This window comes from Pongo pygmaeus, chromosome 6 (assembly GCF_028885625.2).
Source record: "Pongo pygmaeus isolate AG05252 chromosome 6, NHGRI_mPonPyg2-v2.0_pri, whole genome shotgun sequence".
Taxonomy (NCBI): Eukaryota; Metazoa; Chordata; class Mammalia; order Primates; family Hominidae; genus Pongo; species Pongo pygmaeus.
In genome coordinates this window covers 136,953,967-136,969,647 of record NC_072379.2, presented here as the reverse complement: position 1 = coordinate 136,969,647, position 15,681 = coordinate 136,953,967, and the positions used below count along the sequence as shown (strand labels likewise).

The 15,681-nt window shown below is 44.6% G+C and overlaps 2 protein-coding genes across 5 annotated transcripts in view; one reads left to right on the top strand and one right to left on the bottom strand.

The window, feature by feature from the left end:
• Positions 1-854, bottom strand: part of AKR1D1 (aldo-keto reductase family 1 member D1) — a 115,099-nt gene extending 114,245 nt beyond the window's left edge. For 2 of the 4 annotated variants that reach the window (XM_054494891.2, XM_054494894.2), the window contains exon 1: positions 610-854. The gene's annotated coding sequence lies outside the window, so the exon portion shown is untranslated. Of the gene's footprint in view, positions 1-560 lie in introns of all 4 variants that reach the window. The other 2 variants (XM_054494892.1, XM_054494893.1) reach the window with 1 other exon arrangement.
• The window catches only part of CREB3L2 (cAMP responsive element binding protein 3 like 2), a 127,750-nt gene continuing 112,856 nt past the window's right edge, over positions 788-15,681 (top strand). The window contains exon 1 of the mRNA XM_054494889.1: positions 788-1,382. Coding sequence (XP_054350864.1) covers positions 1,281-1,382 — 102 coding nt within the window. The 5' untranslated portion in view covers positions 788-1,280. The remainder of the gene's footprint in view (positions 1,383-15,681) is intronic.

Here is a 15,681-nt window from a genome sequence, read left to right as displayed (position 1 = left end):
CAGCAGTCACGGGAACACCAGCTTCTCCTGAAATCTCATTTCCTTTAGGAAGAACTTCCCTGATCAGCACGTAAAATAGCATCGATCTTGACGCATCCTGGTTTCCTGCTTTTATTTTTCTTTATAGCAATTTCCACTTTCTGAATTTAAATGTTTATTTCTTTGTTTATTGCCTGACTCCTCTGAGATAAAAGCTCTATGAATTCAAGGACTGGGCTCACTTCTGTAGGACCTGGAAAAGCATGCCATTGACTCTTATCAAGCAGATGAAAGAAAAAAATACAGTAAGTGAAGTCCATAAAAAATAGAAGAACCCAACAGAAAATGGGCGAAAAAGGTGAAGAACAATGACAATTTCCTAGAGCTGCACTAATATAAATTTATGTGCATGAGGAATATTTGTATTTTTATATAATATGTAACCCATTAAAAAAATTCCGAGAGATTCAAATGAACTAAAGTACTTGAAAATGTTTAAGTCCCCCGCGCAACAACTCTCGCGCCCCCTGTCGGCGCGCTGGCTAATTTCTGAGGATTCTCAGCAAGAGGACTGAACTCACCCTCCCTCTTTTACAAAATGTATTCTTGTCGCTATTTCATTGGCTGTACCTTTCAGACGCCCCTTTCACATTAGTCAAGCCTCCAGTCCATCACTTCCGGACCCAAGCCCTCTATTGGTCAGCTGTAGGCGACAGCCGTCAGCGGGCCGCGCTCAGGCAGGAGGAGTTCCTCGATGACGTCACAGACACTCCCCGGCTACATTCCAAGGCGTGGGCGGAGACTTGCCGCGGCCTCTGCCTTTGGGGGCGGGACAAGGCCAAGAGTGAGACTTCTGATTGGGTCTGCTGGGCAAGGCGGATATTCGATTGGTCAAGCCTTGGAGGGAGGTGGGGCCGCAGCTGGGTCCTGGAGCAGAGCCGAAGAGCCCTGGGGTGTCTCAAAGTTTGTGTCTGGAGCGGTAGCGGCAAGTGGGCTTGCGGCTAAGGGATTTTCCTGGGATGAGAGCGGCTCTTCTGCCTTCATTTTGGATGCACATCCCGCTTTAGCCCCGGCAGCCTTTGGTCCGGCTCGTGTCCCTGGGGATTCTCGGATCTCCGAGGACACCGGACGGGAGCGCTTGGCCATCCTCTCTCCGGCGGAGGAGCAGACGTTTGCTTTCCAAGTGCAAAACTACACACACGCACGCACACGCGGAGAGAGAGGAACCTTGCCGGTCCGAGGCAGCTCTGCGCGTCCCCTCCTGCGCTTAGCATCCTCGGCCCAGCGCGGCCCGCACCGCCATGGAGGTGCTGGAGAGCGGGGAGCAGGGCGTGCTGCAGTGGGACCGCAAGCTGAGCGAGCTGTCAGAGCCCGGGGACGGCGAGGCCCTCATGTACCACACGGTGAGGACCCGGCGGGCGGGGCAAGAGGGCTTTCAAAGCGGGCAAGTGTTGTCACGCGAGGAGCAGCTGGAGTCCTGGGACCCGGGAAGGCAGGGTGTGGGGCAGGGCATGGTCAGAATCAAGAGGTCCTGGGCGAGGTGTACTTTAATGTCTGAGCAGATGAAGGCGGGCAGCTGGCCCCTTTGCATTTCTCATGAGAGTAATGCCACTTTGTATTCCTTTAACAATTCATGCTTTTTTCCTTGAGGCTTTTTCCATCTGTAATATCATTTGCTGTTGTTAACAGTACTGTAATGCGGGAGAGGGAGTGTGTTTTGAGAATAACATGCCTCCGCCTAGTTTGCTATTGATTTTTTTTTTAAGGTTTTCAAAAACTGGACAAGATTAAGTAGCATTTCCTTTTCATCTGTCTCGTATTCTCTCTCCCTCTCTCCCTCCCTTCCTCTTCTTTCATATTTATATTTTAAAAAGTACACGTGTGTGTGTGTGTGTGTGTGTGTGTGTGTGTGTGTGTGTGTGTGTGTGTGTGTGTGTGTGTGTGTGTGTGTGTGTGTGTGTGTTGAAAGGGCTCCTCTACGTTAAGGAGAAAGGCGGCTTTATTTGCTTGCTTAAACTGTACGACCAAGAAGTCTCCTTCCTCCCTCTTCAGAGGAAAAACCAGCAGAGGAGTATGGAAAATCTGAGACAGTTGCATATTTAAGAAAAGCTCTGGGGAAGGTGGGACAGCTCACCAGTTGCTTGTTCAGTCTTATACTAATGCCTCAGAGATCTCTTTGGGGATTAAGCTGTCCCAGAGCACGCACATTTCTTTTAAAGTTTTTAATGTCAACTTTTTGGTACTAAGTTTGCAAAATGAAATTTTGTTTTCAATAGCCAGCACTGATCATAGGACTTTATGCAAGATCTCTTTGTTTGATTCTTATCCATGCAGACGTTTGTAATGGGGTTGGGGCTGGGGTGAGGGGGGACACTAATGAGAAAACCACTGGAGGCTTGGCTGCTTCCCCTTCACGCTTTTTTAATGGGGTCAGTACCAAGATATTTGAAACTTTTGCAAAATGGCCTGCAGGCTCCACCTCTTTGGCCTTTGCCTCTGGCTGACGTTATTTTGGGACAAGGAATGAGGGCCTCCCTGCTGATTCCCACCGAAGTATTTGTGGTGGCTGAGAGTGGCTTGTTTAAAAAAAATGCAGAGTGCAGGGCTGAGAGGGAGTGGTAGTTCATGCTGGGGCAAAAGCCAGATGTTCAGTGTAATCTTCTGGGCTTTGCTTGCTGAGGCTGTCCTGGGGACACCATGTGGGCAGCACGGGGGTTGGGGTCCCAGATGTGCTTCCTGTCCTCAGTAAAGAACTTGGAGTATGTTGGTCCTCAAATATCTTTTGATGAATGGGTGCTCCAGGAGTTTCTACTGACAGGCTACATTTTATCCATATGCAGAGGGGCAGCCCTTCTCTTTTGTTCTTGAAGTATTCTTTCACTGTGACAGTGTCTCATCCAGCAGCTGCAATGCCACAGCTAGGGGGTTGTCTTTCAGCTGGTGGGATGAATTGCGCACAGGCATCTACCTTGCTGTTCTTTGGCCCTGTAGCTTGCATTTGTGAGTTCACAGGGAAGGGTGCAAGATGCTACCTGTGACTGTGGCATTCACTCTGGGAAGAACTGCTTGGACTGGCTCTAACTAACACCTTATACACAGTTTCAGGGAGTAGAGGCCTTACATTTGCTTTGATATTAACAGCCCAGTTTTTCTGTCATTGTGATAAAGCAGGAATGTGTGATTATTTTTCTTTTATTTCTATTTTTAAAACATGCTTATTGTGTCCTCCACTTAGGTACATGTCTGTTGTGAACAGCTCATTCCTATAAAATGCTGCTCATCATTGCTGCAAGTCAGTGCAACAAATTGTGCATATGAATTACTGTTGAAAGAGGTATTGGTTTAGCAGCACAGATGATTGGGTTATATTTCTCTCAAACTAAGGGACGTTTGGGAGAGGTGGGGAGATAACTTTCCCATCTGTTTCCTGAACTCTGTTAGATATCCAGGGGCAGAGCTGTTTGTTACTCTAGCTGAATCTTTATGTAGAAAAAGGATGGGCTGATTATTCATTCAGTCAGAGAGATATTTGTTCTTTCGATTAATATTTGTGGAATATATAAAGTACTTGGGAACATGAGTGAACAAAAGCAGACAAAAATCCCTGACCTCTAGAAGCTTATATTCGTGTGTGTGCGTGTGTGTGTGTGTAGGGGAACATAAACAATAAAAATAATAAAGAAGTGATTATGTTGGATGAAATAAGTGCTATGGAAAATGTATTAAGTAGAACAAGGTGAGGGGGATAGGGAATACAGGGTGGAAGAAGAGCAAACTATGGGATTGAACTGAGTGATCAGAGCAAGCTTCCCCTAGAAAATGGATCTGAACAAAGATTGGAAGGAGGTAAGAGTGTTAGCTCAGCAGGATGAAGAAGTAGAGCAAGGGCCTAAGGTAGGTGTGCATTTTCATGAGCCTGTGTTAATATCATGTATTTTAGATTACTCATTTTGGTGAGTTATTTGTGTTACAAACTCCAGGTGCTTCTGAGACACCAGTGGCCTGTTTTTGGAATGATTTGGTAAAACTTTCCAAGTTGAAGAGAGCCTGAGGGGAGGGTGAGGTGCAAATACGAGTTGTGAGGGTGGTAAGAGATGATGACAGCTACCATCTATTGAGTGTTTATCATCCGAAAGGCAGGGCTGACCACATGGCCTGCCACCCTTGCAGTGCCACGGGGTCCACACTTGGTTTGATGCTGTGCTGTCACCATCTTGAAAATCTTAATTCTTTTTGAACAGGGGACCTTACATTTTCATTTTGCACTGGGTTTCACAAATTATGTAGCTGGTCCTGCTGAAAGACATTGTGTCTAGTGCTTTACAAATATTATGCCATTTAACCCTTGTAATGACCCAGTGAAATGAGCCATTTTTATTACTTTTATTTTACATATAAGAAAAATGAGGTTTAGTGAGTTTAAGCCACTTGGCTCAGTTCCCACACCTATTTAGTGATAGAACCAGGATTCAAACCCATGTCTGCCTGCCTACAAGTACTTGCCTATCAGGCTGTCTGAGTGAAGAATCCTGACTTAAAGAGAAGGAACTGAATAAGAGGTTGGGAGAGAATGATTGGAATATAGGAACTGCTGAGCCTGAAAGCAGCTAATGTTTAAATGAGGCTGACAGTGGCAGCCACCAAGCCTTCCTAGTGAGATCACTTTTGTTGCTCTTACTAGGGATTTAGTTACTACATGCATGATTGCTAATGCTCTGTTTTAGCAAACCTGTCACATACTTGATTTAAACAATTTAGAATGTTCAAGTTACCCAAGGCTGAGATTATGATGTTTCTCAGGAGCCTTCTGTTAACCATTAGGAGCGATGTTTTTTTTCATTTGGTTAGTTTATGAAGACATCTTGGTCTACAAGGACAAAGGCAGACAGGTTCAAAGTCTACAAAATAATGAAGCATATGGATAGGGAAAAGATGGATTGATCATTAAATCCTGAATTGCTAAAGCTCTGGGCTTCCTCTTGAAGCTTAAAAAATTGTTTCCATACAGATGATGAAATGTTATTTTAATTCAGTGAGTACTGATTTTAGGAAAGCTGTTGCTTCAAGATGGAATACAGGCTAAAATTGGTTCAGAAAAGATGGCAGATCTAAAAATCAGGAGAATATCTCTTGGGGTTCGGTACCACCGTGAGAAGAAACCTTGCCTCTTTCCCCAAACCTGCCTGTATGTTGGACATTTCTGCCATTTCTATTGTATTCCTGTAAGATTCTCTGAAAATTACCTTCTGGGAATTATCTGTGCTTTTGTAATTTATATTTTATTTTATTTTATTTTTGAGATGGGTCTTGTTCTGTCACCCAGACTAAAGTGCAGTTGCTCAATCATGGCTCACTGCAGGCTTAACCTTCCAGGCTCAAGTGATCCTCCCACCTCAGCCTCCAAAGTAGCTGGGAGTATCAGTGTGTGCCACCATGCCTGGCTAATTTTTTTTTTTCTTTTTTTTGGTAGAAACGGGATCTCAGTATGTTGCCCAGGCTAGTCTCCAACTCCTGGGTTTAAGGGACCCTCTTGCCTTGGCCTCCCAAAGTGCTGGGATTACAGGTGTGAGCCACTGTGCTCAGCCCCCTTTTGCAATTTAAAGAGCAAAATAATCTATAAATTGTAAAATGTATTTTATATATGTATAAACTGTATCTGGAAGGATGCTCAAGAAATGGATAATTTTTGGGAAAGCAGCTTGGGGAAGTGGAAGTCGAGATGAAGGGAAGCATGTCTACAACGCTATACCTGTTGGTACTATTCAAATTTTTACCTCCTGACTATGTCTAGAAAATGGAAGAAATACAATTTGTAGGCACCATGTAAAACTGGACTAAAGGTAATTTTCAACCAAGTGTTCTTGGGGGAAAAAGGGAGCTTCAGTACTATATAGAAACTCAACACCACTCAAGGTCAGTGGAGGCCTTGGATGAAGAGCGGGGAAGTGGGAAGGCCCTGTGGAAAGAGGCTTTAGGGGGAGAGGTTGGCAGGGGGTTTGCCTATGATAAACATCAAGATCTTGTTAATGTTCTCCTTTCTTCTATCTCAGTGTAGCCATCTGGAAAATAAAACAATTTTTGCAATTTTCGCCATGATTATATCCTTTTAAAAAAGTGTATAATGAAAACTAAGTCTTTGTGAAAGTAGCAACAGAAGTTCTGCTTGTTTAAAATGCAGAATTCCTATAAAGCCAAGTTATTTGTAAAATCATTTGGTGGTTATACTACTACAGTTTTATATCCGGTTGGTTCTTCAAGTGAAACTATTGGTCCCAGACAGTGGTAGGTAGGTAGGGAGTTGGGGGAATATTCGACCTGCCTGGTATCCAGATGGAAAGGCCATCTGGCTTCCATGTCTTACTGAGTGCTGAAAAGGAGTTGGCTGATCTCACAGACTGTGTGGTTTCCTCTTCCTCCTGCCTGGCCCGGAGAGTGATATGATTTCAATGCGATACTGAAGCTTTTGGTTTGATGTTCCACTTTGGAGTCAGCTCCTAGGGTTGGCCCCAGGCCAGGTTCTGAGGGGGGACTCGGGTCCTCATTGGCTGAGAATGTTATTACTTATGGTCACATGACCTCCACAAGCTGAATAAATGTAATGAGTTCTAACGGGAGACAGAATTGGGAAGTAAGTATAATTTTTCCAGACCCTTGTGGTACCTTTCAACATTCTCATCCCTTTTGTGTTCCTCTCCTTTCTCAGACATCAAGTGTTCACTGTAATGTTCTCTTTCCAATTTCATCCCTTCAAATTTTGCTGTCAGGAAAGATTTGATAAGCTTACACTAGGAATTTTAGTGTTAGTAAGATTTTACATGTTACCCCTAAATGGGCATTTATATTCAACAATAATTACTTCAGGTCAAAAGGGTGAATCTCTACTTGGAGAACCTAGGGCGATAGCCAGGTAGTAGTGGGGGATTATCTGGGGAATGGGAGAGGAACCCTCACTGCCCCTCCATTATTTCATCATGTGGCTCTTATTCATAAGGCAGCCTTGTTTATATGTTGCTAATTTGTCTATGATCTAAAGGATTTCCCTTGGCTTAGCAAAAAATCTTTGACGGATTATTTTATTGTCTCTGAAATTGTTCTCATGATAGTAACATTAGTTGGGAGGTGGTAGACATAGGCACAGTCCTGAAAGATGAGAGGGCAGTACAGAGTTTTATATTTGCCCTCCTTCTCGAATGATCCCTGAATTATAGTGTTCATGGGAAACAGGGATCTGTGATGTGACATTGCTTTTGCAGGAGTTATAAGGTATAGTATCTAGATTAATAATTGAATTAATTACAGTACTTGCAGCTAGAAGTAACTGAAAATGGATTCAGATCGGCTCATACAGTAAGTAAATTATCTCATGTTGCAAGAGGTTGTGAAATAGAGCCCCTGGCCGGGCGCGGTGGCTAACGCCTGTAATCCCAGCACTTTGGGAGGCCAAGGCAGGTGGATCACAAGGTCAGGAGTTCAAGAGCAGCCTGGCCAAGATGGTGAAACCCTGTCTCTACTAAAAATATAAAAATTAGCCGGGCATGGTGGCAGGCGCCTGTAATCCCAGCTACTCGGGAGGCTGAGGCAGGAGAATTGCTTGAACCTGGGGGGTAGAGGTTGCAGTGACCCGAGATCATGCCACTGCACTCCAGCCTCGGTGACAGAGTGAGATTCTGTCTCAAAAAAAAAGAAAAGAAAAAAAAAAAGAAATAGAGCTCCTTGTATGGCTGATTCAGCAGTTCCTCAGTGTTCCCATAGACCTTGGTTCTGCCCATGTGCAGCTTTCATCCTCAGGTTGGATGCGTGATGGACATAGGAGTTACAGGTGTTACATTCAAAATGACAACATCCAGAGGAAGAAGAGAAGTTGTCTCTTTCTTGTGTCCCTTTTTTAGAATGGAAGAAACTTTTCTTAGTAGCCCACTAACTGATTTTTCTTAGAGCTTTATTGGTAAGGATTGGGTCATATGACCATTCTTAAGCCAGTGGCTGGAAAGGAGAATGGGATTTATATTATCAGCTTAGATTAATCATATGGGGGATAGAGACTCAACCAGCATGACCATTGGGATTATTAGTAAAATAGTCTGAGTTGACAATTCTTTTCTTAGTCAAAAGGTATGTTTCTTTTCTCATGAACATGGGCTAGCAACTAGAAAATTTAAAATTCACAGTAATTTGCCCTGGGCGCAAAACAGTAAACCCAAGTACTGTGCCACTCGCAGAGTTCTTTTGTTTTTTGTTTTCAAATAGAGACAGGGTCTCCTTATGTTGCCTAGGCTGGTCTTGAACTCCTGGGCTCAAGGGATCCTCTGCCTCAGCCTCCCAAAGTGCTAGGATTACAGGCATGAGCTATCACGTCCGGCCCAGCACAGTTCTAAGAACATTATTTAGCTGTGCTACCAATGCCCAGTGAAAGAAGACTATAGATGTAGAAACAGCTTCTTGAAAGTGCAGGGAAAGGCTAGGGAGGGGTGGGAGTCAGGAGGAGATTATGGCTATGTCTTGACTCACTAACTAGGAGATGTAGAATTAACTGTATTATTTGCACTCTTGGTATCAGAGTGGAATACCAGGGCTGGAGGTAGCTAGCTGAGCCGGTAATCATGCTTACCATGCAGGACAAGAATGATTTGTTCTGTTTGGGATCGACAGCAGGTGGAAAGCTAAATGCCATTTTTCAAAGAAGCTATTTTTCCAGTTGCATATGGCTGTTCAAATACTGATGAGGCCACATGTGCCTGTCTGCAGCTAAAACTGCCGGCCTCAGCCTGATATGGCTCTACGCTGTCTGGTGACTCTCTTGGGGTAAATAGCCTTAAGCCTTAGCTGGTCATTTCGTAGGGTTGAGGCCTGTGGTTGCAGGGCATCTGAATTGTCCAAATGAGTGATCTTACGAATGAGGGAGTGCTGCCCTTGTTTTCTGCCCCTGTGGAATCAGGATGGAAAGGAAATGATGAGACCCACTGTCTCTGGATCAACCTTGAGCCTATTTCTCCTTTTCCCTGCTCAGTAGATGCTCTCTGGTCTTTCTAAATGAAGTGCTAAGGGATCTTGATTTTTCCTTGAATCGAATTGTATAGGTTATTCATGAGGCACATGGGAGAAGATGGGCCATTTTATCTATGGGGAATGTGAGACATAGAGCAGTAGAGAGATTAGCTCAGCACAAGTTCCTTGAGGACAGGAGACATGACTGTCTCTATAACCTCATGGTCCTTAGTCAAGTGCAGGATGCCCAGAGAATGATAAGTGCTTGATGCATAGTTAAGTAGAGTGAAGCAGTCCTGGAGAATGGATAAGCTGGGTGGCTTTGGCCTGTTTTTATATATTTTTAAAACTCTGGGCAGGACGTGGTGGCCCATGCTTGTAATCCCAGCACTTTCAGAGGCTGAGGCAGGAGGATCGCTTGAGCCCGGGAGGTTAAGTTTACAGTGAGCTGTGATCACGCAGGGTTAGGGTTAGGGTTAGGGTTAGGGTTAGGGTTAGGGTTAGGGTTAGGGTTAGGGTACACTCCAGACTGGGCAACAGAGTGATACCTGTCTCAAAATAAATAAAAAATGAACAAACAAACAAAGTCTAGATTCTTATAAATGGTTTTTCAAATGTGAAAATGTAGTATAATAGTGACTTGGGTAATTCAGTGTCGATATCTTTTCTTGTTTTGATTAGAGAACAAGATGGGTGTGGGGTGATTGAGTGACAGTCCCTGTTTCCAGTGGGAGTGGAGTTGATGGCATGGTGGAAAGGGTGGGCTCTCAAGGCAGGCCATTTTGGTGTTGAGGGACACAGGCTTGACCTTGGGTACATTACTTCACCTATTTGGATTTCAGTTTCTTTGCATGTCACTGCCTGACCCATAATAGAATTACTTTTCCAACCTATCCCCTAAGTCAAATGTCTTCTCTTTGAGAACGAGGTGTCCCAACTTTAGGAGTCTGACATCATTCAGAAAGTGGAGAGAGCCTGTCATTATTCTCTCTCATGCATCTTTATTTCCTCTCCTCTCCAGCTCCTACCTTCTGCTGTAAACACAGGCCTCTGCCTTAAACACATGTTTGCCAGATGCTCCCTCTTACTCATTTCTTTTCTCTTGTTTACTGCCAGGTTTTCTCAAGTGCGTGGTCACCAGCCATGGCCTCCATTTCCTTAGTCTCTACCCTGTATCCTCTGCCCCCTGGGTCCTACTGCTCAACCTCTCCCTAGCTGCTAAATCCAATAGTCTTTTCTCTGTCCTTACCTGCAGGGCCTCATGGGAATATTTGGCAATACTGACCACAGGATTGTCTCATAACTCGTTTTTGCTTTGGCTTCCATGACACTCTGGCAAGCTTAGTTCTTCCTCCTTTTCTGGCTTCCATACCACCTGTTACATGTGAGTGTTTTGGTACTTGGCCTTCTCTTCTCTCTGTATGTTCCCCTGGGCTCTGCTATAAACTTCAGTGCAGCTGGTTCTCAGTTTTTTATACTTGTTATTTGTCTTTTGATGAAAAGCAGATCTTTGGAGTTTGACTCAAGCCTGCTAGGTCCACCTGAGCAGCAGAACAGCTCTGGCTGGGTAACCCTTGAATTTTCATGTGTTTCTTGATGTATTTGGAAGAAGAGCTGGGACGTTGATCCCTCTTATCGCTGCACCCATTTATCTCAGGGAATGTTTAGTGACTCAGCTGTCTTGCAGTGTAAACCCAAGAGGAGCTCATGGGTCATTCCTGGGATTCAGCTGCTTCTACAGTCCGTGTCACTTATTAGAGGCAGGCTGTGTTTTGCCTAGACTTTTGCTTGTACTTTGGCTTGGGAAACCCTCTGTGGCATCCTGTGGGGGTAGGTCTAATCTTTTCGACCGTGTGGAAGGTCATTTCAAAAGTGAGACATAGCTTCTTAGATCACGTACCATATTTTCCTCTTGTATGTACAGCTGCTCTGGGTTGAATTGCCTGCTTTTGAGTTGCTCTATTCTGGTGTAGGTGTAATCTATTTACTTGAACTTCACTGATATTACGAAGAGCTTTGGGGATTTTTTTTTAAAGAATTGAGATGGGTTATTCTGAACCATCCATATTTTAATGCCTGATTCTTGTTAGAATTATTAACGGTAGTTCTTGGAAGAGAGTTTTTCTTTGGAGGATAAAGCTTTTTTTGTTTTTTGAGGCAGAGTCTCGCTCTGTTGCCCAGGCTGGAGTGCAATGGCATGATCTTGGCTCACTGCAACCTCCATGTCCCGGGATCAAGCGATTCTTGTGCCTCAGCCTCCCGAGTAGCTGGGATTACAGGTGCCCACCACCACGCCTGGCTAATTTTTTGTATTTTTAGTAGAGACAGAGTTTCGCTGTGTTGGCCAGGCTGGTTTCAAACTCCTAGCCTCAAGTGATCCACCTGCCTTGGCCTCCCAAAATGCTGGGATTACAGGCATGAGCCACTGCGCTCGGCCATGCCTTTTGATCTATGAACTCATCACAGTACAATTTACTTCACGTCTTTAGTGATCACTTTGTGAATTCTACATTTTTATTACATGATCTCAAAATCCCAATGGTATTACATGTGTTATGCCCCTACCACTGAAGAATCTTTAAAAAATAAGCTATTTAAGGCCGGGCGCAGTGGCTTACGCCTGTAATCCCAGCATTTTGGGAGGCTGAGGTGGGTGGATCACGAGGTCAGGAGATTGAGACCATCCTGGCTAACGCGGTGAAATCCTGTCTCTACTAAATATACAAAAAAATTAGCCAGGTGTGGTGGCAGGCACCTGTAGTTGCAGCTACTCGGGAGGCTGAGGCAGGAGAATGGCATGAACCCGGGAGGCGGAGCTTGCAGTGAGCCGAGTTCGTGCCACTGCACTCCAGCCTGGGCGACAGAGCGAGACTCCGTCTCCAAAAAAAAACAAACAAACAAAAAAACTATTTAAAACAACAACAGCCACGACGACAGCAGCACCAGCAGCATTCAGTCGATTGTGTATTTCATTTGGGCAATTCAGTTGGCAGGTGTAGTTTTGCATTTTGTAGTCTCTGTTTTCTGACTTAAAACTTTGTTTAAGTGAAACCCAGACAAAATAAAGAATGGAAAAACAGAGAGACACAGAGGTAGGAAACATTTTTTTAACATTAGAAAAAAAAGTCCCTTCAGACTCCTTGGCAAATAAAAGGAGTCTGGGGGAAAAAAATCTGCAAACAGTTTCCTAGTTGTCTGAGTGGAAAATCCTGGTTTTTCGCATTTCGTATCTTGGAAATGTCTGAATAGTTTTTGTTTAAAGGGAAATTCCTTTTGGCTGAGAAAGAGCTTGCAGGATTCAAACTGATAGGGTGATGTTTTTAGAAAACTTGGAGGAAATAGGATTTGTGATGAAAATGCTTTCTCAGTGGCCAATTGTGTTAAACCGAAATTTAAATCCAAGGTTACCAATCATAGAGTTTTAAAGGTTCAGCCATTAACTCCTTCCTTCCCCTCGCATCCTGTGTGCATGCATCCTGGGGAAACCTCTCACATAGCTGGTCCTTCCTCCAATTCGAGGAACTTAACAAGCTGCTTGTCTAAGCATGTGCCTGTTCTAGGCAGGGGATAAACATTCTTGACCTGTGGCTTTCCAAGTAGAGTAGGAAGGAAGATGCGTCATTAAATTATAAGTCGTTAAATGCCTGATATGTGTTTTGCATGAGAGCTGTGTTCAAAGTATTTCTGTAGCAAAGCGGATGGAATGACAAATCTGAAGGGGGTGAAGAGTTGGGGAACACTTCATGGAGGAGCAAGTGATATTTGCAATGGGTGCTGAAGTATACATAGGAGTTCACTAGGCAGTGGGAACAGCAGGTACAGAATAGGAACGTGTAAAAAGTCATGACTGATCCTGGGAATCCCAAGTCATTTTATGCAGTCTGAGAGTAGGGTGCTCTATGGGGAGTCTTGGGAGATACCACAAGATCATGAGAGGTTTGTGTGCTTGGCAAATGACTTGGACATTCTTTTGTAAGAGGAAAGTGGGAGGCTTTTAACAAGAGAGACCGGACAGGAGCAGAAATGTATTTTAGAAAGGATGGACTGGACAGCAGAATTGATAGTGGCAAGTGGATCTTCTGGCTGGCTATTTCATTCATGAAGTAGAACAAGAAGCCATGAGGGCCTGAACCCAACAGGGAGGAGTAGATGAATTCAAGACAGGATAGGGGAGGCTAGACTGGAGATGTGATTACAGGGCATGAGGGCTATGGGAGACTTCTTGTTTTCTGGCTTGGCAGGCTGAGTTGACGGTGTTGCCATTGACCTCGAATGGGAATATTTGGAGGGAAGATGAGTTTGGCAGGGAAGATAATGAGTTCACTTTCAGGCACAGTAATTCTGATGTACTTGCAGAACATTCACAGGAGCGACATCTAAAGGGCATTTGGAAACTTGGGTCTGGAGTTCTGGAGAAAGGTCTGGACTGGAGGTGTAGACTTGGGTGTTAGGATCCTGGTGAGGGATTAGTGAAGCCAATAATCCATGTAAGATAGTCCAGAAAGGTTAGAGTGAGAGAGAGGAGTGTGAGAGAAGGGCTGAGTTTAGAGCCTTGGGGGCACCGGAAGGGTTGGCCAGGGAGAAGACCCTACAGATAGAACCCAGAAAGAATCATCAAAAAAAAAAAAAAAAAAAAAAAAAAGTGGAGAAAAGCCAGGAAAATTCCATCATAGGCTCCAAAATAGGGGAGAGTCGCTACAGAGTGGTCAGTACAAATAAGGGTTGAGTGTGCTATTCAGCTGACCGCCGAGTCCCCCAAGGACTTACTAGCATGTTAGCTCAGGGTGGTGTCTGTGTCTCTGCAGCCACAGATCTTCTCTGTAGCAGACCTGTGTGCATGGGATGTGGCATTCTGCTGGGAAGGAGAGGCCTGGTTTCCAGGCGAGAGCACGAACTGCAGAAGGCCAGGAACTCAGAGTAAATGGACAAAGTGTGGAACACAGTGCTGCCTCTTTTGATTTTTTTGGAACAAGATTAATATCAGTCCTCAAAATTGGCATTGGAGACCATCACTGGTTCATTGGTGCTTGTGTAGTTTTATGAGAGGCCTTTCTTTCTCTCTTTCTTTGCTTTTTTCTTTCTTTCTTTTCCTTCCCTCCCTCCTTCCCTCCCTTCCTTCCTTCCTTTTTTTCCTTCCTTCCTTCCTTCTGTCTCTCTTTCTCTTGCTTTCTTGCTATGTTGCCCAGGCTGATCTTGAACTCCTGAGCTCAAGCCATCCTGCCCCCTCCACCTCTCAAAGTGCTGGGATTGCAGGCGTGAGCCACTGAGCCTGGCCTCTGAGGGTCCTTTCATCATTCTTCTCTCCAGATAAGTCCATCTATCTCTGGATGTCCTTCCCATCGGCTGGATGGAGTTTGTGCATGTGTCTGTTTTGTGACTGTGTCATTTGCAGTTCTTAGTTTTGGGGCTTTGCAAAAGGATAGCCTTTGTACTCATTATACCTGTTCAAGAGTGTTGGGATTCACCACATGACTCCAAGGTGTGAGTCTTTTCCTCTCTTTATTCTTCTGACTCTTCCACTAAGGAAGTATCAGGTGGATCCACTGAATGCCAAAAATGAGTTTGATCACAGAGGCATCAACAATATTCAAGTGGTAGAAACATAGAAACAAGCCCTAATTGGTTCCATTTTTGTATGACATAATAATGACAGGTGAAGACAAATGGCTTTGTAATAAGAATATGAGCCTGCAGAAGGAACATTAAGTAAATAATTGTAGCTTCAAAGAAAATGAGCAGCTGCAAGCAATGCCCAGGTTTCAGGACCCGCAAAGGCGCTCTGGCCAGACACATCCTTGCTCCCCTCTTGTGCCTCCCATGTGCCGTGGCTGGATTCTGGGTTCTGCCCTTGCTCCCTGTTTCACTGACTCTCTGTTCCTGTCATGGCCCTCAGGCCTCCCAGGGACATGAGGAACAGGGGTGGGAGGAGGAAGCCCTTCAGCTGGGTCTGAGGTCGGGCACGTGAGTACTGAGGACAGAAGTGGGTGCAGAGGAAGGAGAATTCTGCCTCAGACTGCACAGGGAGGAAAGGGCCACCCTTCACAGCCCAGAGCAGAGCAGGCTCTTTGAAGGAGACACAGAGTTTAGGATTCACTCCACAGTTTAGCTGTTTGGTGAATTAAATGGATTTCTGGGGCCTGACTGGGAAACAGATGACTTTTTATCACATTATGTCAATAAGAAAATGTCTTGTGACTTTGAACCACCCGTGTTACAAACTTTTAAAAAAGGTAGAGAAAGGTGTGGTGGCTTACGCCTATAGTCCCAGCTACTTGCAGGAGGCCGGGGTGGGAGGATCGCCTGAGCCCAGGAGGTTGAGGCTGCAGTGAGCCATGATTGTGCCACTGTACACCTCCCTGGGCAACAGAGCCAGATCCCGTCTCTCCAAAAACAGAAAGCATTTTAGAGCAGTTTTATGTTCACAGCAAAATCGAGCAGAAATACAAAAAGCTCCCATGTGTCTCTTGTCCCCCCAACACACAAAACCTGTCCCACCATCAACATCCTGCTATTACGGACTTTTGGCATATGGATTCATAAGCTGGAGTCACCTGTGGCAGCTTTGATTTAAATTTAATTTTTAGAGATTAGTCACAGATAAGAGTCCAGCAAGAAGCCAGATTGGCCACAAAAGCCTTGAACACTGAAGACTGTATCCTGTTTTTTGTTTTGTTTTTTTTTTTTTGCTACTGAAAACTTATTCAAATGACCAGGCAC